We start from the raw sequence: 24,821 nt of genomic DNA on the forward strand, positions 1-24,821 counted from the left end.
CTCAGGATTTTGAAGAGAATCTTTATTTATTTTTTTACCCAGAGACAGCGCTGGGAAATTATCTGATTGGATAAGGGCTCTAATACATATATTGTCGCGCTGGAGTCAACGCAACTGAAGGAAAAACAAATAAATACGTATTTAGACTTATGTGAACACACTTATTAAAATAGAATGAATGAAAAAAAAATATATATTAAAAGGTATAAATTATATATTTAATAGAAATAATGTATTGTTCTGAAAGAATTATATAAAGAATTATACGGCAACAGGATTACTTCCGCTCTGTCTGCACCCGCCAACGGCTCAGTCAAGGTCACATTGCATTTTATGCTTGCAGACCACGGAGAAACTCACTGTAGCTAGGCTAACAAAAGCTCCAAGATGTCTCTTTCTAAGCCAAAAAAAAGGAAGGTTGATGGTGAAAATCGCCAATTCAATAGCGAATGGACTGAAAAATATTTATTTACTTTGCCATCCGCCGCAAGTAGTAAACCGATGTGTTTACTGTGCAACGAAGCGATTTCCGTGATTAAGGAATACAATGTGAAGAGGCACTACCACTCAAATCACGGCTCGTTTGCTTCCACTTATCCCGCGGGCTCGGAGGAACGGCGAAAAAAATTACAGGTGCTGCAAGCATCGTTTGAACGGAGTCAAATGGCACTTGGTCAGTTTTGCACGGAACAACAGAGAGCCATGATAGCATCCCTGCGTGTAGCCTGGACTCTTACCAGACAGAAGAGGCCCTTTACCGACGCGGACACCGTTAAAGACTGCATGCTTGCTGTCATTGATGAAGTGGTTATTGACCAAAAAGTAAAAGAGAGCGTCACTTCAGCCATTAAAAAAGTGCCTCTTTCAGACACATCAATTCTCCGCAGAGTGGAATTACTGGCAAAAGATGTGTCGGGGAAGCTTTTTGAAAACGTTCGAAAAGCGGAATATATATCGATTGCTGTGGACGAATCAACGGATTGTACCGACATGGCGCAGCTTTGCATTTACGTGAGGTTTTTCGATGGAGTGAGATTTCGGGAAGAACTTCTTGGGCTTATTCCGCTGGAGGGACACACTACAGGTGAAGTGATTTTTCAAAAGATAGTGTCATTTTTTAATGAACATGAACTGGATTTACAAAAGGTGTGCCTGTTGGTTACTGATGGTGCTCCGGCTATGGTCGGCAGAGTTCAGGGGCTGGTGGCGCGGCTATCAGCCATAGCCCCGCATATGCAGTATTTGCACTGCATTATTCATCAATCGGTGCTGTGTGCTAAACTCAGTGGTGATTTGAAAAACACTATGGACACCGTCATGAGCATTGTGAATTTCATCCGCTCAACCTCCAGCCTACAACATCGCCTGTTTCGTCAGATGCTTGCGGACACGTTCGCCGATCACACTGACTTGCTCGTACATAACGACGTGAGATGGCTGAGCAAGGGAAAAGTTTTGGATCGTTTCTGTGAGCTCCGCCAGGAGATTGTGTCTTTCCTTCGCACATGTAAACATAAACGAGCAGCGAATCTATTGGAGGGCATGTTGGATGAACGGTTTATGGCAGAAGTCTACTTTCTGTGTGACATTTTTGGACACATGAACACTTTGAATCTCGAACTGCAGGGGCGGGGAAAGTCGATCGCTGATCTGGTTGAGAGACTTTGTGCCTTCAAGACCAAGCTATCGATCTTCAAAACAGACCTGATCACAAAAAAACTGCTGCACTTCCCACAACTCCGTGCATTCATGAGCACATCGCCACGGGGAGAAATAACGCCTGTCATGACAGACTGCATGACAAAATTGACAGAGAACTTCACTGAGAGATTCCAAGGCTTCAGCATTCCCATTGAGGTATTGCAGTTTGCTCGTGACCCATTTTCCATCAAGCCTGATGCAGACTTCTGTGTAAAAGTAAAGGAGGTATTATCCTGTATCGATGAAGGCACATTTCAGATGGAACTGGTTGATGTGCAGTCTTGCTTTGCTTTAAAACAGCAATTGCAGTCTGAGGGTGTAGCTGACTTTTGGTGTAACCATGTTAGCCAGTATCAGTACCCCACGATTAGGAAAGTCGCATCACTTATCCTGACAATGTTTGGCTCAACCTATACTTGTGAGTCAAGCTTTTCACACATGAATGCCATTAAAACAATGGGACGTTGCTCCATGAGCAATCAGAAGTTGCATGAGTGTCTCAGGATTGGTCTTACAACGTATGAACCAAACTATGCTGAAATAGCAAAATCAAGGCAATGCAATTTCTCTCACTGAATATAACTGTGTCATATGTACAGTAGTTCTGTTTTGTGATAATTCCAACAACATTGTTGAATCATAAAAATTTGTCAAAAATATTGTTATTATATTGTTATTATAAATATGTCAAAAAATATGTTCGAATCATAAAAATGTGTCCAAAATATTGTTATTGTTATTATAAATGTGTCAAAAAATATGTTTGAATAAAAATTATGTCATATGTTCATTAGTTCTGTTTTTTGATAATTCCAACAACATTGTTGAATCATAAAAATGTGTCCAAAATATTGTTATTGTTAATATATTGTTATTATAAATGTGTCAAAAAATATGGTTGAATCATAAAAATGTGTCCAAAATATTGTTATTGTTATTATATTGTTATTATAAATGTGCCAAAAAATATGTTTGAATAAAAATTGCTATTAAAAATATTTGTCCAAAATATGTAAGATCAAGAATTGTTATAAAGATGCAATTAAAAGTGAAAAAGAAAGGAACGCGTCTTACAAGTTTATTCCATTTACCACTATATCAATTAAGTTAACACTGCTTTAAGTACGATTTATTTGTAGCGATTAATTGACATAAGTTTTGTATGTGTGGCCCATGAACCACCAGCGGTTTTCCTTTTTGGCCCACTTGTTAAGGAAGTTGAATAGCCCTGGTCTAAAGTATCAGACCCGCCAAACACATGATGGCGGAATCGTTTGCCTTAAAGCCATGTTCATCTTTATACAATCATACCTACATAATATTATTCATGGTCTTCAGATGATAATCAACCATTTGGGACCTTTTTGGGAGCAATATTGACATTGCAACAAACAGCCGATGATTGACGGATTGGTTGATTGATTTGTTTGCTTCCAGGGCAATCGAGGCAGGACCGGGGTGGTGGTGGCAGCATACATGCACTACAGCAACATATCCGCCAGGTAAGTACAGCTCCACCGCCACACAAACAGAGGTCAGGCCACACTAAAGCCCTGATGTGTGGGTTGGACTGTTTGCGTCAGGGAGTTTATTTAGTTTGTCGTTTTTCGATTTTTTATGTTTTCACAAACAAAAGAAAGGAAGATAGACAGCCAACAACAGAAAAACAGCCATTGTAAGTCACAGAAGACAAAACAAAGTATCCAGTTTGGCAAAACAAATCTCCCAGAAAATCAATCCAATGCAAAGAACCAAGGGATACTCATACATAATGTAAAGTTACATATATATTGATATATATAACCTCAGTCTGGTGAGGGATCTAGGGAACGGATCAGAGGGCTCAGAGGGCAAAAGTGCTATAGAACATTGCACTCCGGTCGACTGTTATGCTGCAACATGCTCTTTCGGCTTTTATTTGCTCCGTCAAAGTGGATTATCGAAACATGCAGCAACCAATGTTAACGGTAATGATAGTTTTCTTTATTTGTAGCATATAGCAGAATTTTAAACAGATGTTAGAAAGTCTATAACAGGGCAAATACAATCATAAATCATGCATAAGGACAAAGCATTGGAAAAATAAATCACACGATTTATATTATTATTTATACCAAATGATAGTGAAAACATATTGCATTATCACTCAGCTTCCCGTCGTAAAGAGTTGTTGACTCACATGCCAGAGTATCACTGAATAATTTTTCTTCACGCCCAACATAATTCAGAGGGAATCTAGTCTATTTAAAAATGGGAGGAATCTTCAGTCCCAACGGTACACCTCATCGTCCTTCGAAGAATGTGGACTGACAGAGGACAAAATTCTATTCTGCTCCCAAGAGATGTCAGGGGCTTTCTACTGCATGCCTTGTATGGCTGTAATTTAATTGAACCTTCTTTTGTGTGTATCAAAACATTGTGGCCTTCCAGTGAAAACATCAGCACCAGCAATCCTGTGAGATGTCCCTGAGATGTCCTCTTTACAAAGCTAGCTTACGAAGCTAAATTAATGAAATTAACTCCTAAACTCTTAAACTTCAACACAATGATTTGGTAAACGATATCAAAATGTGTTTGCATTCTAACATCTGAACTGACTTTAACAAACATGGATAAACATGTCTCTTAAACTAACCAATATTTATGTGGGATATTTTCTCCCTCAGTGCTATTTTATCCGTCCCTCAGCGCCAGGCCTCTCCCGCTGTTCAGCCATGCTTGTATATTTACATTATGAAGTGAATGGGGGGAGATAAGCAGAGTGCTCTTATCCTAATGTATCTCAATATGTTGTATGGCAGTGCGGACCAAGCTCTGGACCGGTTTGCTATGAAGAGGTTCTATGAAGACAAAGTACTCCCTGTCGGCCAGCCGTCACAGAAAAGGTCAGTCTTATCCCACTTCCTGTTCCTGAGAGATTTATGGTTTTCATGCTAAAGTGAGCTGCTAATGCTACTCTAAATCCAGATTGGTGACATTTATAGGCAGACTTAATGTGTGGAACAGAGAAGTGTACAAGAGTGTACACTTAAAATTGAGGCGTATAGGATTAATGTCAGTTCTTTTGATTCAACCATCAACGTATTGTATATATAAAGTTTGTCTATCTAGAGTGGCCTTGAACCTAAGACATAACTGACGAGAGACAATGACAACACAAAACCACAAAAGAACATTACAAAACAGCACAACACACAGCACAAAGCAAAACAAAGTACAACACAAAATGACACAGCACATCTCAAAACAAAGCATAACACACCACAAAAAAAACATCCCAAACAACAAAACTAAAGGAAACCAGTGGCTCTGCTAACTATCTTGATATGATTGATGTTTAAGTTATTATGTTTGTGTGCGTGCGTGATTGTGCGTGCGTGATTGTGCGGCTGTGTGCTTGTGATGGTGCGTCCTTATGTGTGTGTGTCTGTGTTTATGTGCATGTGCTTGTGTGGGTGTGCATGTACATGTGTCTGTGTGTGTACAGGTATGTGCAGTACTTCAGCGGCCTGCTCTCGGGTAACATCAAAATCAACAACAAGCCGCTGTTTCTTCACCACGTCATCATGCACGGCATCCCCAACTTTGAGTCGCAAGGAGGTACATACACACACACACACAAACACGCACGCACACACACACACACACACACACACACACACGCACGCACGCACGCACGCACGCACACACACACACACACACACACACACACACACACACACACACACACACACACACACACACACACACACACTTTCAAAACATTTTCTAAACTCCCTCAACACATAATCAACTCCACATCATTGACTGTTGGTATTAACTAACAGTGTACTCATCATACAATCATATGTTAACAAATGGAAGGTTAATCAATTCCACTTCTCTACGGTTTTCCAGGTTGTCGTCCTTTCCTCAAAATATACCAGGCCATGCAGCCCGTCTACACATCTGGAATATAGTAAGTCTTTCTCACATACGCACACACGCACACACACACATGCGTGTACACACATGCACACACCTGCACACACACACCTCTAGGATTTTAACGAGATTTCGGGGAAAGCGAGCCTCTAATAGCTCCATAATAAAACCCTTGGTTCCCCCTTTATAGTCGTCCTCCAACCTCGCCTGCGGGCTAAATATATACATAAATCATCGCTCTTTCCAGTTTGTACGATGAGCTCGCCACATATTATTGTGTTTAGTTAGCCTCCCACTCCACCGCTCTCGCTTCCCGCCCTCGGAGCCGTTGCCGTCAGGATGCTGGTTCTGGATACCGGTGAGCCAATGAAACCGGCAGACAGGCATCTCTGTGGACACCCCGTCGTGTCTCTAGGACCCCCGCCTCTAGCTTCTATGAGCAGACAGGAAACAATGGATTGTTCTGGAGTTCTGAGGTTGTTTTTAAGGGGTGAGGAGGTTAGGGGGAGGGGATGTAGCAGAGGGGAGGGGGAACTGTATTTGCGGTCTTTCCCTTCTAGTATTTCCTCTTAGGGACAATAACGGAGGGGATAGGAATGAATATTGCCTGGTTTTTAACTCCCTTTATTTTGTCCGCTTTTTGTCTATACCATGATGTAGGCTAGGCGGTCTTACTAGCTCGCTTAACTTATTCTGTGTGTTTGGTGAACCCCCCCCCCCCCCCACTTCACATCCTTGTCAATGATTGTCTTTTATCTGTTTGCACTACTAATAACTAGTATTCACTGTTGAGGAAGCCTGAACCGCATTTCATCTCCGATCATTTATGCCGCTCGTCATTCCATCAATCACAATAACACAACTTACCACCTATATCCTCGGAGGCCCAGCCCCTGAATCACTCTCTACATGTGTTTACAGACGGCGGAACCTCTTAGAGCGCCTTCCCTTTAATCACATTCTCTCAGCCTCACTGGCTCTCTCACATGCCTCCTATTACCGGCCCTCACCGCGCTTTGATCGCTGGCTCTTGGCTGGACGATCTTCCAGAAACTAAGTCCTCCTACGTTAACGTCTGAACACGGAACGCCGACCGCAAGGTGCAGACTTTCCAGCTTCCTCCAGCCAATTGCCACCCAAGGCTGAGAGGCTTACTGGTTAAAATGCTGCTGGCCTACTGAGCATGCGTGCATTCTGTGACTTGTCAAGCATCGCAAAACAATATCTGTCACACGCAAGGGCCCTGTTGTGCGCTTTTACATGATGAAACATAGAAATAATAGTTGTTTTACATTGCTGTTCTTTTGGAAAACGAAGGACTTGGAGTGGAATGGCTTTTTACTATTTACTGACTCAAAATGTACACAAATCTGCAGAATGTACATTTAAATATGCATGTCGTGTGTTACAAATGGGTTACATCTCCTGCCAAATCCGACCAAGCAATTATCTGCTGGACTAAAAGGGCAAACAAAATATCCCTGATTATTTGTATGGCGTAAATGTATGACCTTTCATAAACAATGGAAACTTCACAATATGTATTGTAGTTGATCGTGAGTATTCTGATAAAGTTGGGGGGTTGTTTTTGAATCCCAGCCAGAAGCTACTGGGATTTATCCCCAATGTCCACCCTATACCTGTAGCAGCTCTTCCTGTAGGAGGCCTACAGGAAAGGCTGTTACAGGTAGGGTGTTAAGACCCTAACGCCCTACCTGCTCCTTAATGACAAGTTCCTGAATTCACTGTAAGTCATTTTGGATTAAAGCGTCTGCTTAATGACTGAACAGCTACGTGTGTTTTTATTGACGCCGGTCTTCTAACGGTCTTGTTCCCTCTGCAGTAATGTTCAAGGGGACAGCCAGACCAGCATCTGCATCACTATTGAGCCGGGACTGCTTCTCAAGGGAGACATACTGGTAAGCTCCAAGTGCACGACACACACTCATTCCCCGGAATGAGCCTAGTATCTCTCTCTCTTTGCCGAGGGCGCGGTAGCAAAACGGTCTTGGATTGACCTGGACGTTGAGGAGCACTATGCATTTTGAAGACTTGAAGGGCTGAATGCTACGTAGCATTGCCTGGTTGCAGGTGTATGATATGGTATGTTTATAAGCAATGAGGGATCCGATAATTTTTGCTCACTGTATTCGGGGGGGCCCCAGCGGCTATATGATTATTATTCTGTGTATGTTTATAGTTTCCATTGCAGGATAAATGTGCTCATAAAAGCATAGCGAGAAGACTGTTGGCATGCGTCCTTGCTTTAACAAGACTCATTATCACACTTTATGTTTGTTGTAAAATATAAATAATTTTGTCGTAAAATACGATGCCGAAATTTCGCAGCTGAGACTCCTTCCTCTTACAGGAACCTACAGGATTCACACAAGGCATCCATCAAAGCCCGAAGATGTTGAATAGACATTACCTCGTAGACAATTTGAATGCATCATCTTAAAATGGCTTTTCAGAGCTGAGAAATGTAAGTGCTGCATTGCACCGCAAAAATGAAAAAATAACCTGGCTTTCGAATTTGTGAAGAACGAACATTTTTACCGAGATAGTTCAAGGAGAAAATGGCATACATTTAGCAAAGGCTTCTGCTGACGCTCAGTAATTGGGCTTCTAATGCCGGAGTGGTGCATTCAGAGAGGTTGCCGTCTCACTGGAGAGGAGGGCCCAGGTGGAGCACTTATGTTTAGGGCGCGCTTCGGAGAGCTGCGAGCGGACTGGAGCCTGAAATCATATCCCTGTTTTTCATCTAATGGAGGCTAATGGGGTAGCTCTTATCATGATTAATATTCAGCACGTACGTAAACTCTGATCTCTGCCCTCCATCCTGCCATCCTCCTCAACCCCCCCCCCCCCCCCCCCCCTCCTACGAGGGCCAAAACAGAGGAGAATTCCGTTTTTAGTGCTAAACTGTGAGATACCACATGTGTTTTCCTCTGCATGAGAAACCTAGGAATTAGATCATCTTTTTATATATCTCAACTTGATTTTTAAATGAATGTTTATCTTTGCATTCCTCACATTACATTGGCTCGGTTTGGGTGTTTTAGACTGGTCTTTTGTTAGTTTTGAGGTGCTGTAATATTTATAGTGTGCACATAGTTTAAGCTAAGGTAAGGGGTCAGCTACATGAACGGTAGCTTTAGGGAGCTTGTTTGACATTTTGAAGGCCAAGGCGTCGGTCTATATGTTTTCCTAGCTCTATATCTGTCCTTAAGAAATGTCAGACTGCCGTTGCGTAATCCAAAGAGCGAGCTCTCTGTGGGAGGTAGGGCATATTCCAGAAAGCCACCAGAAAGCCCAAGGGGATATTTGACTTATCCACGCTCCGCACTTCAACCCCCGCGCTTGTTTGTTTGGATACTGCAGACTTCCATCGTTCGCCTCATCCTTTTTTTTACCCTTTGTATGAGAAGCACATGGTGAACTGATAGTTATGCAGTGGCGAAATAAAAAGAAAACACATTTCATCATAGACAATTATTCCCTTTATGCAATCTTGGCTGTCGTTCTTATATTCTCTAAACCTACTTTAAAGAGTGTTTCGTAATTAAGGAAATTGAATAAAAAACACATCAGGTATACATTTTGACCTCTGAGGTCCATGAGATTCATAGGCATATAAATATCTTCCTGTTAACAACAACAGGAAGTATCATGCTATTTCAGCTTTAATGTAAATCCCTTTGGCTGATAAGATAAGCAGATAAGTATTTGATTTGTAGAGTACTTCGTAATTGGGATAAAAGGTAAGTAAATACTGTCTGCACGAGACCTAGTAGCATTCATATAAGTGTCTCTCGCGCGGTTCATCGGGTAAAAGTAGGGACGACCCTGAGGGTTTCCCCATCTGCGTTGAAGCGATCTTGTAGACCTTTGAACAGATCTCAATATCATATCGCCCACTTGAGGAGGGCCGTGGCATGCATTTATAGGCCTGTATCTATCCATATCTATAGAAAACGAAAAGTCTGAAAGGCTTTCCCTAACGGCGGTGCGCTGTAATAAAGGAGGGAAGGCCGTGAATCACGACGACGTTTTGACGGCCAGAAGTTCAGTGCCTCTATTTGCTCTACGTGGGATAGTTCATATCGCTAGGATGGAGTTGAGTTGTGCCGCATCCTTCATGTGAGGTCACTCACGCTGAACGATGTTGTCCAGCAGACCTTCCTTTGTGCATATGAATTTAAAGAAAAAGTCACATGACTGAGGTGTTTTTTATCAAGGTACTTTCAAGACTGTGTTTAGTGTGTGTGTATTAGCTTTCTTTCCTGACGTAATTGTCTCACTCCTTTGAAGCCGTGCCAATGTCTATAGCGTTCACTTTAGACGGAAACGTACTCCGATACATTACTTCAAGGAGCGGTTGGGGGTTCAGGGTGTCTTGCTCAAGGATCCCCACAGGTCAAACTGTGGACATTGGAGCAACAAACCAATAACCTTTCTGCGGGGACACATGTTCTGAATCAATCTTCATGCCCCTCTTCTTTGCACCCCCCCCCCCCCCCCTCCAGCTGAAGTGCTACCACAAGAGGTACCGCAGCCCGTCCCGCGACGTGGTATTCCGGGTTCAGTTCCACACATGCGCCGTCCACGACCTGGGCATCGTGTTCGGGAAGGAGGAGCTCGACGAGACCTTCAAAGGTGGGCAGCCTCGGGTCTGTGTGGAGGGCGGTCGAAGTCCATAGCTGACGATCATCATGTGTAGAGTTGTGGCCACCTCGGGGGCTTTGCTGGGCTCCTTCTACGACAAGGACACTGGTGGTTCTTATGCAAAGCTGATTCATTGGAGAGTTGGCTCAATGGGTTGGAGAGTTGGCAAAGGGTTCATATAGTCTGATCGGGATGTTAATGTCTTTTCCCTTTCCCGCCTGCAGATGACAGGTTTCCAGAATATGGCAAAGTGGAGTTTGTCTTCTCGTTTGGGCCGGAAAAGATCCATGGTGAGAGGGAGTCTTTCATTCATTATGGTTTCAGGGTATATTGATGTTTTCCTGTTCTCCCTCGTTAATTAAAAGTTGTATTAAATGTGTATTTTATTATTTCATCTGTTGAAAATTCAGATATTTCTTATTCACCTTAACTTATTATTCATCCCCCCACCTTTTTATCTATCTATCTATCTATCTATCTATCTATCTATCTATCTATCTATCTATCTATCTATCTATCTATCTATCTATCTATCTATCTATCTATCTATCTATCTATCTCTTTCTGTCTTTCTGTGAGTCCGTATTTACGTTTGTCTTTCTGTCTAAAAGCAGTTGTGTGAGATACTGCTCAACTGAGTCAAGTCTCCTACAAACTCACAGAATACTTAAAAAACACATTAAAGAAGTGAATCAGGACAGTATGTCGTGGTTTCAATCCAAGAGATGCTTACTTTTTCTTCTGTGCCTTTCTGTACTTCTGGTCAAGGTATGGATCGCCTGGAGAATGGCCCAAGTGTCTCCGTGGACTACAATACCCAGGATCCTCTGATCCGCTGGGACTCCTACGAAAACTTTAATCAGCACTGTGAGGACAACGCAGAGGGTGAGTTTAATCGGCCTCACCGCTGTGTCACCGCACACATTAGCAACCTCATACAAACACACAGTCACTCATGTGCACAAACACACACACACACACAGCACTGACACACATAGCGTGTAATCCTAATGACCTTTTGAACAGCGCCGTTTGTGTCTTCTTCAAGGCCCGTGGTTTTGTGCGCTGTGTGTCTGTGACCCTGGGCAGATTCAATCAGTCCTAACAGCATTTGTGCCAGAGCTTTCACACTCTCAAAACATCATAATCCTGCAGACGTTGAGGGTCAAACCAAGTTCACACCGCCACCGTGTAGCTCCCAAAACATAACCCACAGGACACGTTCAGGAATAGTACTTGGGTTTTAGAGACAATTTGGCTGGAAATAAATTGTTTCTTTAATTAATATTTCTCCAGAAATAGGGAATACAGAGGTTATATCATCTTCTCAAGTGTTTTTTTGGTGTACAGGGTGTAATTTTTACTTGCCATATGATTTGCATGTGCACATATATAAATGGTTGTTCCCGTAAGTGCAATGTAAACCCTTTCGTCCTTGGAACCAAAGCCCAAGTTTTCCCTCGATAGCTTACCATCCAAGCTAGCTGTCCACATGCCTTGTGGTCCCACAGATCCACAATGTCCCTGCAAAACCACGTAGACCAAGGAAGCTAGGCGTTGGGCCGGCCGTGGTCCCTATGTGGTGACCCAGAGGAATGCACTGAGCCCCCAGGACCGCTAGTGGGCCCCTGCATCTCTGGGTGTCCAACGGAAGGAAAGAGAGACTCCTGGATTCAGTCGCAGCGCTGGACACACACAAGCACATAATTCCTGTGGGTGTACGTCGGTCACTCTGGTCAGATAGTGTTTCACCAAAATATGGACGGTTTGGTCTACTTCCTGTAGTCGATAGACCTTTTGTGTTGTGTAGCTTGCAAACTGTCCCCCAATGTTTCTATTATTATACTTTTGAGGCAGATGTTGCTGGAAATCACTCACAGAGGAGCAGAATAGTGAAGTGGTTAGGATCTTTGACCCCCAACAGTTCTGGAGCTGAAAATAAATGTCCTCAGTCTACATGTATCCTTCATTGAGCAAGATGCCAAACCCCTTAGTATGTAAGAAATAATAATAAAAAAAACAGTAATGTAATCACTATGTTGCTCTGGATTAAAGCATCTGCTTAATGACTCAAGGGTTAACAGTAAATATCAAAACACGAAGGCATTTTTGACGCTGGCTTACGGTTAATCAGACTCTTTCCTGTAATGCCCCCTGTTTGAGTTCCTGAACGGCTGAAATGTCAAAGGTGACTGGACGGTCTTTATCACTGCTCATAAAGTGAGCCCTCACACTAGCCGAGCTTGAAATAGGCACCGCCAAAATAGAATAGGTTGAGCTCTCATCCTTATTTTGTTTCAGTGGAGATGAGATTGCATATTTGTGTGTGTGTGTGTGTGTGTGTGTGTGTGTGTGTGTGTGTGTGTGTGTGTGTGTGTGTGTGTGTGTGTGTGTGTGTGTGTGTGTGTGTGTGTGTGTGTGTGTGTGTGTGACTATGCGTGTGTTTGGCTGCGATGGTTTATGAGTGTGGTTTTACTATGTGGTAATTTGTTGCATATTATGTGAGTTGTGTAATTGTATTAAAGAGTAAGTTGTGAAATGTAGGGTTAGAGAAAGATAGAGAGAATTTGTTTGTGTGCCTACACATTTAAATGTGTTCATGTGTGTGTGCGTGTGTTCAAGTATGTGTGTGCACGTGTAAATTAGGCAGGCAAAATTGTATCCAAGATGTGACACTCACACATACACACACACAGACCGCATACACACACGCACACACACACTCTTCATCTCCTTGAGATTTGGAATACTTGATAATACTTCAAACATTTCTCACAGTGGCCATTGTGCCAGAGTCCATGGCTTCACTCTGCCAGCCAGACAGACGGATACAGACTGCATTTCAAAGCTTGTGATTGGGACTGTGATGGCGGTCACAGGCTCTTAAAGGGACATTTGGACCGGTGCCCCTGCTCACAGAGCCAGCCAGGGTTTGCAGTAATGGCAATGGAAAAAGGAATGGGTTTTCAGAAATCGCAGAGGGTGTGCAGTTCTGCTGTCATTAAATGTGCACTTCCAGAGTTCTGCACGTGTTTGTACCAACAGGGCAATTAGCTTCGATAGTGGCGTAAGCCTTTTCACAGGCAGACAGGAAACTTTCAGATAGATATCTTCCCATTGGCGGCTGTAAACAAAAGTTTTGTTCCGTATCAGCATGGTCAGTTTGTCTGCATGAGCGTTGGGTGTGTAAGGGAACACATTTTAGTTTGACGGGTGGATATTGCCTTGAAATGAGTTTGTAGAGTTGAGGTTAGTTTGTTGGTATAGGATAGATTGTGGAAACAAGACCAGAGTTACAGACCCATCCGTCGTTGCTGTTGTTGTTGTTGTTGCGGTTTACCAATTTGTACCTCAATTGATTTTAGAAGCTGGTTTAATCTGCTTTATTTCAGAGATATTCGTGATAGAACTTGAGAGAAGAAAATGGTAGGAATATGAGGAACGAAGATTGGAAAGAAATTTGTTTTAGTCGATAAGAAAAGGGAAAAGTGAGAACGGAAGAGGAGAGAGGAAAATAAAAAGACAGAGGTATATTCTATACCTTATCATGTCTTATATGTATGTCTATCAGCATGTCCCAGAACAACTCAAAATGGGAGTCCAACTTTTTTCAGTTTACAATTTTACTAAAGCACAGATCTCACAAAGAAGACAGTTAGAAGAATGCTAAACTAGCAGTCTACCAAAGTGCATATTTTGGCTGCGCTACATTTTAAGATTTTATTAAAAAATATCAACAGATTGAGATGCCCTGCTATGTTGTCAACACCCTCCATTGCTCTTGTGTTCCTGTCTCCAGTCTCCTCTCTCTGTCCCCCCCCCCCCCCCCCAGTGATGAATGGTAGGAGTTAGAGACCTGCTCCTCTACTAGGCTGAGAAGATCTTTTATGCACGCTGTCACGGGAGGTTAGGAGGGGGAGGAGGAGGAGGAGGAGGAGGAGGGGGGTGTGACAGAAAATGTCAGGGTGGGTTTGGAATGCGAGCTACTGCTCAGTGTGGACAGACACTTCTGGAAGAGTTGGATGTTCAGTGTTCAGTGTGCGCTCATGCTTGATCCTCCCTGACTGTAACACGGAAGGAAAAGCACAGAAAAAGAAAAAGAGAATATATTGTAGATGGCAAGGGCAGTTGTCAGGAAGTTTGAGTTTACAAGAAATTTCGTTTGCATCGTTTTTTTTCTCCATCCTTTCGGGCATTGAAGCGAAGAGGACGAGAAGCTGTCCCGATTGAATCTTCTGACCCTATTGCAGCACACAACATGTGAGTAGTTATGGAGGGGTGAGGTTCACAGTGAATGCAGGGACTGTACTCATCACTGCTTTCTGGCAAACTGCAGAATTAATCATTGACATCAGACGGTCCGCTGTCTCACGAGCTCCGCGTGTCTTGTGCTGTGTGTTTATTTATACGTTACTGTTCATCCCCGGGCGCTTGATACCATTTATTAACTGTCAACATGAAACGGTGATGTGTTACTGTGCAGACGGCTGAAGAAGGCCGGCCTCAGTGGTAGATCTTCAGAGCTTGCGTACTGACAACGTAGTGACACAATGCTGAATATGAATCAACTCCAACCTGTTGGAGTTGATTCATGTTCAGTATTGTGTCACTATGAACCCCGACATGGGGGGGGTTCAATCCCAGTGCAACACACAACAATAACAAAAAAAACCAATTAATTTCATCCAAAACTTTGAAACGTGACTCAGAGCTCTGGATGGATCCAGGGTTCAATGTCCTGCATTACATCACGCTTGTGTATTTCCCCCTCAGGTTTGGCTCTAAATGAGCGTACATCTAAAGTCGGACCAAGCCGTGTATCATTATCTCACCGGTGAGGTGTCGTGCCGCTGTGCTTTCCTGTGTTGTGTGTGTTGTCACCGGCCCCCTAGCCGGGGGGGCCTGTGCTCGCCCTTTGATCCTCCAGGAGGAAGGTGTGAGAGCTCCCGGCCACCATGAATGAAGTAATTGTCAAACGAGGAGAGTGAGAGAGAGAGAGAGAGAGAGAGAGAGAGAGAGAGAGAGAGAGAGAGAGAGAGAGAGAGAGAGAGAGAGAGAGAGAGAGAGAGGGAGAGAGATGGACAGGGATTGAAAGAGTGGGAGTGAGGTGGGAGGGGAGCGAGTCGACCATGTCTGGCGTGAACTATTTGTCTCCGTTCGCATACTTTTGCCCAGAGAGGGGTCCCGGTGAGTGAGCAAGGGCAGATTTATGTCTCGCTGTGTAATTTAGTGTCTCTGTTCAGGGACTATCGATGCAATGGGTGTAAGAGAGAGCTGATGTGTGTACGTGTGTCAGTATGTGTGTGTGTGTGTGTGTGTGTGTGTGTGTGTGTGTGTGTGTGTGTGTGTGTGCGTGTGTGTGTATGTGTGCGTGTGCGCGTGTGTGTGTATGTGTGTGTGCGTGTGTGTGTGACTATGTGTGTGTGCATGTGTGTGTCTATGCGAGTTTATATCAAAGCAAAGGGAGAAGGGTTGTGGTGTTTATGTTATCTTGGTCAAGATAGATAGGTGGGATGGTGCAGGCCTGAAGACATTCTCATCTCTAATTGGTCGGTTGGCAGTGACAACCGTGGCATTTTCTCAGGCGTCCAGTTAAGTGTATCAGCATACGGTGTCTGCTCCTCTCAGCCCTGTCTGGTCAGATGTCTGGGGAGGGGGGGGGGGGGTGTTGCTAACACCTCCCCATGTCCTACCGTGTGCTCCACGACTTTGGGGGAAAGATTATGGCCGCTTTGCCTCCAGACTTTAACACAGTCCTAAGCGTTGCGCAACAACCCGAGACAGAGAGACATAATGGGACCCAGAGAGAGAGAGAGAGAGAGAGAGAGAGAGAGAGAGAGAGAGAGAGAGAGAGAGAGAGAGAGAGAGAGAGAGAGAGCAAGAGAGAGAGCGAGAGAGAGAGCGAGAGAGCGAGAGAGAGAGAGAGGGTCGATTAGACGAAAAGCAAGAACAAGCACCCTGTGTGTTTTTCTGGAGTGTCCTCGACTGGACTCTGCCAGTGAGGCTACAGGAAGAGAGAGCGAGTTTGAACCAACAGTCGAGAGACAAATTAGTTCTAAATAAAGAGCAGTTGGTAGTTCGGTAATGTTCTCGATGGTTAGGGTTTGAGACTCTGTACTTTTAAGGAGAATACAGATGGTAACGTTGAAGTATTGTGGAGGTATAGCATTAGAGTAATGGAGTTGAGATCAACAGAATACTAAGGTAGAATTGCAGTAATCAATGTTTGTGATGGATGTTGCAGCAAGTACAGAGCTAGGACGCTTAGAAATGTTAACAACAACAACAACAACAACAACAACAGCAGCAGCAGCAACTGGCATCAGAAACAGGTCTTGGATATAAAAGGTAATCTTCTATATTGGATATTGCTTCAGTTGCTTAGGTCATCGTTAAAGCACCAGCAATTTATTTAATTATGTTGGCTATTTTATTATTTTAAGAATGACGTAACTAAGAATGACGCAACGCAGGGAAACAACTTTAGCAAACATGATTCCACGTGGATGGTGAATGGATGGGATAAAGAGAGGACTGGACCATGGGCACACACAGCTCTCCACACACACACACGTTGCAAACCTGTTTCTGTCGTTTGTTCTCTTAATTCCCCTACAGTTCAATGACTCCTTCTTTTATTATATTTGGTATTTCGGGGATTATTCTGCTATTTTTTTGTGTATCCTTCTGACTCTCCCTCCTTTCCATCCATTTCTTCCATTCACTAGAACCTTCTGTATCTCTCTCCGCCGGGCCTCTCTGTCTATATATCTCCCACTGTCTTAATTTGTATGGCTCTATGTCTCTTTATCTTTCTCTCTTTCTTTCTTTCTCTCTCTCTCTCTCTCTCTCTCTCTCTCCTCTCTCTCTCTCTCTCTCTCTCTCTCTCTCTCTCTCTCTCTCTCTCCCCCTCTCTCTCTCTCTCTCTCTCTCTCTCTCTCTCTCTCTCTCTCTCTCTCTCTCTCTCTCTCTCTCTGTGCATTCAGCCTCTACTCAGGCCTGTGCGGTCTGTCTTAGTGGCTGGGCGGCTGTGGGAGCCTGGTGTGTGTGAGAGGAGGAATGAGGAGGGGCAGTGATCAGGGGTGTATTTATGGGGCTCCGCTGCCTTGTTCTGGGGTGTGTTATGAGTCCGGCCCAGCCTGTTAGCCCGGGTCACTTAGCGTTCTGAATGGACCCCTTCTGAGGGACACAGGAGGTAGGACTCCAAGAGTACATGTTTTACAAGGGCTAAGGGGCTATGTTCTGTGGAGCTGTGTGTGTTGTGTGCAAACGTACAGTGCTAAACACGCACACACACACACACACACACACACACACACACACTCACACACAATGTGTTGGAAATTCACTTCAACTTCATTTGAGAAGGAAAATATTGCGCATGATCTCACAAAACACACACAAATACACTGACGCACACACACACACACACACACACACACACACACACATCCATGCAAATTCCTCAAGTTTTATCTTCAGGCTGAGATCACATGCTACCTTTTATGGTTTCCTAACCATCAAGCCCTTATCGACTGATTTCCTTTTTTATTTCCAAAAACACTGCTTGCCGGTACATTATCAATAACAACAAGGAGAAATGAGCCTGCGGCGGTTTGCCAAAATAACAAACAAACTCAGGCTTTTGGTCCCTCGTGGTTTTCCACCAATCAATGCAGAAGAATACGATGATGTCATCAGAATGTTGCACGATCACCCCAAACAAACCTCAAAACAAACCACAAACACATGTTAAACATTAGTGGCAAACATTACCACCATTGTCTCATCATCTCATCAACTATTGTGTCGTACCAATAGAACTGTTGTAATTTTAGGATTGTTTACAGAGTATATATTCAAAGAATATAGAATGCACGTGACCAATTTGTCTATGCGTATACCCATAGATCTCTATAGCTTTATCTCTTCAGCTCAAACCCATGGTTAAACAGATGAATACCTTTATTCTCCAGAGGTGAAATAAAGCTTCATTCAGAGTAGGTCACAAGAGGCCACTGGAAAATGCTACTGCTTTTCCAAAACTCTTAAAACGAGAGCTGAGGATGAGTATCCAGGCCAAATCTCCCCCTCTCTTTTTCTCTCTAGCTCACACACAAACACACCCACACACACACACACACACACACAAATAGACACACACACTCACACGCACACACACACACACACACACACACACACACACACACACACACACACACACACACCACACGCACGCACGCACGCACGCACGCACACACACACACATTCAGTAGACTGTGAATCATATGTGAAAAGTTGTCTTGACTATTGATTTTTAGGTATTCCTTTAGTTTCCTCTTCAGGAAGTTTTAAACATCTGAAGTTAACCAAATCCGCTCTGACAGCACAACTCAGTCAGTCACGGCTAAACCGCAGAGCGTCATCCTGATTTCACTTTAATACCAGAAGAGGCTTGAGAAAAAGACCTTTCTTCGGTTTTATGCTGGGTATGGAAGAAGGGGTTCAGGGAGGAGAGCGCAGGAGACATGTAGAAACCATTAAGCCAGTTGGTCAGACTTCTGTGGAATACCGTGCGGTTGCCCTCGCGCCGTGGCTCCGTACGGACACCAGAGACGAACACACACAGTTATTCAATCAGACACTCTCAGCACCTCCAGGCCTCGGAACTGCTTGGAAATGACTTTTCCTGATGTGTGTGTGTATACACACACACACACACACACACACACGCACATGTGTATATGGGTGTTCATGTGTGTGTGTGTGTGTGTGTGTGTGTGTGTGTGTGCGTGTGTGCGTGCGTGCGTGCTGCTGCCTTTCTTCATGAGTGTGTGTGTGTGTGTGTGCACACATTCTCGCACACACACACACAAACACACACACACACACACACACACACACACACACACAAACACACACACACAGCGCGGCAGATACATACACAGGCACACACACGCACACACACACAGTCACATACACACACACAAACACACACACACACACACATGAACAAAAGCAGCAGCACGCACACATTCACACACACATACACACACACCCGTACACACATGCACACCCACGCAGGTACGCACGGGCACACCAGCATCTGAAAGTGAAACTTAATGCTTATATTGCATGCATACATGCTGTTCAGGCAGGTCCCATGTACACATAGTCACCGCGCTGATGTCATTTTCTCTAAGGAGCAATTCATCCAATGTCGATAAATGGGTGGCAGGTCTCCTGTTATATCTCTTTGGGTTTTGAGTTTATCTGTGCAGGCATACTAGTCTGGGTTGGTGTCACCTATCCAAAAATATGTGCAGGATGTGGGAAAAGATGATTACGTTATGCATGATTGAATGATGCAGGAACTGTACAATTTACTGTCAGAGTCCATATGGCAAGTCACATGATGTGTGGTTTAGATATTGGCCTTCATAGCGGATTCATAGTTCCCCAGGCTTCATTTGAACCCCAGACTTCGTCCCCCCCAATCTTCGAATTAAATGATCTGTTCTTTCTCTCACCACAACTTCTCTATCTCGTCTACTCTCTGTTCATGGCTGGAATGCGATGCTCGATCCATGCTCTTTGATGCATAATGAATGACCCCACGGGAGAGCAGTCCATTAGGGACAATTAGTTCCTGAGTTTACCTTTGGCTAAGTGTTCCGGGCTATATGGATTTTGTATAAGCTTTGATTAAACACGTGGCTTCGTGATCAACAGACGGGCAGGTAATGGGTCCATGGCCCACCAAAAAGCACTTATCTGAGGTAAATAAAGCATTGGGTACATAAAGTGCAAGGTAAATACGCGTTCAATAGAAAATGGTCCTCCAAGATAAATTTAATACAGCCACATCTTGATAAATACCATGTTATTTCCATGAACTTCTCCCAAGAACATTAGAAACATCACTTAACCTGACCACATATCTGTCATCTTTTACAAAGCTGGGGGCCAGACCCATCGGTAACAATCCACATTTAGCCACTGCCCTTGAGCTATTCAATAACAACATGCTATGTTACCAAATCAATCATTTAATAGCCACTGATGTGCACCCAATTGGATAGGACACAGCTAACAATAGGCTGTACTTGCGAGCAAACACATTTCCAACTGATAGGACAAAAACAGTTTCTCTGTCCTGTCTGGTATGTTGTCTTTCATGTTGCATTTAATATCGATTTAATGTGTTTTCATTACCTGGCTGTGACCAAATTTCCGTAGTGGGATAATACAATTTGGCTTGACATGACTTGATATCACACACACATACGTGCACTTAAAGAACATGCACATACACTGTTGGAATACTACTACTACTACTAACATTGTTTATTCGTGAGGGGGTTCCAATGCAAAAGAGTACTGCGTCCTCGTAATGCTGTGTTGGCAGTGGTGGCAGCCTGGAGGCTGGTTTATGAGGACATGTTTCATTATGTTTAATTGATGGCACATCGTTGGACCAGTAAAGAAGGAGCCCCCCACACTAACACACACACACACACACACACACACACACACACACACACACACACACACACACACACACACACACACACACACACAGACACAGACACAGACACAGACAAAGACACACACACACACACACACACACACACACACACACACACACACACACACACACACACACACACACACACACACATACACACACACACACACACACACACATGCTAAGACATACAAAAATGTGCATGCACACATAAGGGACACACACGCACACACACACGCAAATACACATTAGTTTGTAAAGAGTCAGCCTTTTTCTTTTAAGTATGTGGCAGACAAGGTTATTTCCACTGTAAAGGGGATCTATGGCAACAAGGTCAGAGTTCAAACCTCAGAGCAGCAAGGTCATGCAGATATACCATTTGGCTGACGGAGTGGAATCCTATGTGTGCAAAAATGTATTCAATTAGTACACATCTATAGTTGATTTTTTTTTTTTTTTGTCAAAACACACACAAATGGTCAACGTGTATGTGAAACGATGATGTTAATCTGCCTTGAAAAATAATCTATGCTTTTAACCTTGTAGGCACAATTGTATACATTACCTTAAGTCTAATGTAATAGAGAATATAATCATGGTTGTAAAACCATATTTTACTTTTGTCTTTGACCATATCCTTTATGAATGTCTCTAGCAGAATCAAAAATCAGACATTTCTAATTAGAAAATGGCAAGCAGAAAACTCAATTCACAAAATTAGGGATCCTATAACAAATAAGGTAAATTAGAGGCAATTCAGAGTGCATTTGAAAAATATTACAGATTATTATATACGCAGCGAGACAAATCAGACAGACTTACAATTCAAACATTTCTTTCTTCTTTAGATCTCCCCTCAGTAGGTTACAATCAAAACGATGAGTTCATTTGTGAAATCTCAGCTGAGGAAATAGATAATGGAATCTCAAATATTAGTACCAATAAATCACCAGGCTGTGACGGATTTCCTCCGGAGTGGTATAAGTGCATGGAAAAATTTGTGGTCCCTTTTCTGAAGGCTTCTTTCAACTACACTCTCAGGGGTGGGGCTCTCCCGCCATCATGGAGCGAGGCGTTTATTTCAGTCAAACCAAAGGAGGGAAAAGACAAAATGGACTGCAAAGGGTATAGACCAATAATTGTTTTAAACATAGGCTTTAAACTGTATGCAGCTATATTGGCTAAAAGATTAAACACAATAATGCCTTCCTTGATAGACGAGGACCAGACAGCTTTTATAAGTAATAGGCAAACACACGATAATATTAGAAGAGCCCTAAACATTATTGATCAAATTTCAAAAGGAAGATCAAGCACAGTCCTTCTCAGCCTTGATGCTGAGAAAGCATTTGATTAGGTAGGATGGGATTTCTTATTTCAAGTTTTGGAAATATTTGGTTTTCGTGATTCATTTATACAATGCATAAGAATGCTGTACCCCACCCCACCAGCGAGGATAAAAGTTAATGGGAGTCTTTCGAATTAAATAATGCTACAACGAGGATGTAAGCATGGTTGCCTACTAAGTCCACTACTTTTTAAATTTTTATCGAGCCCCTTGCCCAGGCTATCAGAGAGAAGACTGCTCTGGAGGGTAGATGTGGGAGGTGTAGAGAACAATTTCTAAATGCGGAGGACGTCCTTGTCAAAATTTAAAATCCTGAATCTGGTATTACATTGCTTATGAACATCCTGGGAACATATGGGAAATATTCTGGTTATAAACTGAACGTGCAAAAAACCCAAGTTTTGACCTTTCGTTTTACGCCTGCAAAGCATTTGACGGACAGGCACCAATTTAATTGGCATCAATCACAACTTAAATAACTTTGTGTCTTCCCGACCAAAAACCTTTCACAATTATATGATATCAATTATAAACAACCGTTAATCTAATCTATTTTTAGAATGCAAAGCATCTGCAGCAGGAATAGGCCTAATGATGAACGCAATATTACCAACCAAACATGTAATGCTTATTCTCAATCATAACAGTCAGAGTTATCATTATTTATTATTGCAAACGTTCCAAACACATTTTCCTTAAATATGCGTCTCACAATTTAAATCATGTGAAACAAAGGCCTGTAACGGTTTTAAAAAAAACACGGAACAGGTAGCCTAAAAATGATATAAAGCTGAAAATAAAACGGCAGCAAATGAAGAAAATACTCAGCATTGTAAATCTTCTCTCCACAATAGTCTCTCTCTCTCTCTCTCTCTCTCTCTCTCTCTCTCTCTCTCTCTCTCTCTCTCTCTCTCTCTCTCTCTCTCGCTCTCTCTCTCTCCTTCTAGAATGTACCGGAACGTATTTATATCCAGACAGGGTGGTCTGGGGTCAGCTCACACTCCTGTTTGATAATTAGTGAAGATGGGGGATGTGACTACTGTGTTTCTGTTTGTGTGTGTGAGGGTGTGTGTTTGTGTGTGTGAATGAGTTATGTTTCTTGGATCACAGAGCAAGCATGGACCTCCTGGGGAGAATTTCAAAATAAAGACAAAGCTGTAGTCACACACACTCACACACACACACACACACACACACACACACACACACATACACACACACACACACACACACACACACACACACACACACACACACACACACATACACACACGCATACACGCATACATGCATACATACATACATACATACATACATACATACATACATACATAGGCCTACATACGTACACACACACACACACACACACACAAACACAACAGGTACACACATACATAAACAAACACACACCCATTGTGATACACACAAGCACACACGCATACACACACTCACTGTTACACACACACACACACAAATACACTCCCTACATACCGATTACTATGATACAATCTGTCCTTATAGAAGCTACATCAGAAACTATTCCCAGAGCTACACGCACTCACACACGCATACACGCAAACACATATGCACACTGAGATACACAAACACACAGTGAAACCCATACAGAAGCCGTCTATACAGAAATAGGCCGCTCTCCCGTGTAGAGAGTGTGAGGTGTTAAGTGGAGGCTAGGGTTTCCTGCTTTACAAATAGAGACCCTGTTGATAGCCATCATCACCACAGGGACGCTAGGACAGCTAGCCTCGGCCGGTCACAGCGCTAATCTCAGAGCGCTAACGGTCCGCTTCATCTGACGTCACAGGACGGAAATAACGCATTTGATTTTACAATGATCGACCGAGGAGAATTTGTACTGCGGGGAAATGACAAACAAGCTCTGGGAATGACAGCATATCCGGCAGCACCGTTGACTGTTTATTCATTTAGACACGACTTTATCCATGGAAACACACAGGGATCAGGACCGTGTCCTTAAGGAGAAGGTCATCGTTAGGGCATCTTGCTCTAGGAGGTCTACAGACACGAGGGATCGAACCAAGTGCCTTTTGGCCGGGGGAAAACTAAAAGTCTAAACCAGTCTATCCTGTCCCGAATGCTACTGAGCAGTGGAACTATATGGTACTGTATGATTGATGATTGAAATTATTTATATACTACTAGTATGGTACTTGTAGTAGGGTCAAAATACAGAACTACAACACACCAGCAAACAAAGAAGGACTATGACCGTCATGCGCTGGTGTTCGTAGGACTTGACCTCATTGACTCTCTGTAATAAGTTAATGTGATGCATTTGGTTCAGACCGCCATTATCATCAACATGTGGCTCATTATTGAGGACATTTAACAATGAATAAATTACACTGACTGTGGTCAAGAAGAGAGGGCAGGAAGTCATTAAGTGGCATGAGGGAGAGGGAGAGAGAGAGGGAGAGAGAAAGACAGTGGAAGAGGGAGAGAGAGGAGGGAGAGAGAGTCAATGGACCATAGACAAAGAAGGTTTGATCGTGAGAGGAATCTGTTGAAAATGTAAATGGTAGACGTCACCCGACACACAATGTTGTGTAGGGTGCCTGTGTCGGCTCTTTGACAATACCTAATACATACGCTATCGTTCCCTGCACTACCCAT

At 43.2% G+C, this 24,821-nt stretch overlaps 1 protein-coding gene across 16 annotated transcripts in view; it reads left to right on the forward strand.

Annotated features, from left to right (window-relative positions):
* The window catches only part of tns1b (tensin 1b), a 175,325-nt gene that overhangs the window by 122,583 nt on the left and 27,921 nt on the right, over positions 1-24,821 (forward strand). For 13 of the 16 annotated variants that reach the window (XM_030343418.1, XM_030343423.1, XM_030343430.1 and 10 more), the window contains 8 exons: positions 3,139-3,203; positions 4,503-4,586; positions 5,189-5,301; positions 5,599-5,659; positions 7,469-7,544; positions 10,155-10,284; positions 10,518-10,583; positions 11,056-11,178. In XM_030343418.1, coding sequence (XP_030199278.1) covers positions 3,139-3,203; positions 4,503-4,586; positions 5,189-5,301; positions 5,599-5,659; positions 7,469-7,544; positions 10,155-10,284; positions 10,518-10,583; positions 11,056-11,178 — 718 coding nt within the window. The remainder of the gene's footprint in view (positions 1-3,138; positions 3,204-4,502; positions 4,587-5,188; positions 5,302-5,598; positions 5,660-7,468; positions 7,545-10,154; positions 10,285-10,517; positions 10,584-11,055; positions 11,179-24,821) is intronic. The other 3 variants (XM_030343433.1, XM_030343419.1, XM_030343431.1) reach the window with 1 other exon arrangement.

Source organism: Gadus morhua, chromosome 20, assembly GCF_902167405.1.
Source record: "Gadus morhua chromosome 20, gadMor3.0, whole genome shotgun sequence".
NCBI classification, from domain to species: Eukaryota; Metazoa; Chordata; class Actinopteri; order Gadiformes; family Gadidae; genus Gadus; species Gadus morhua.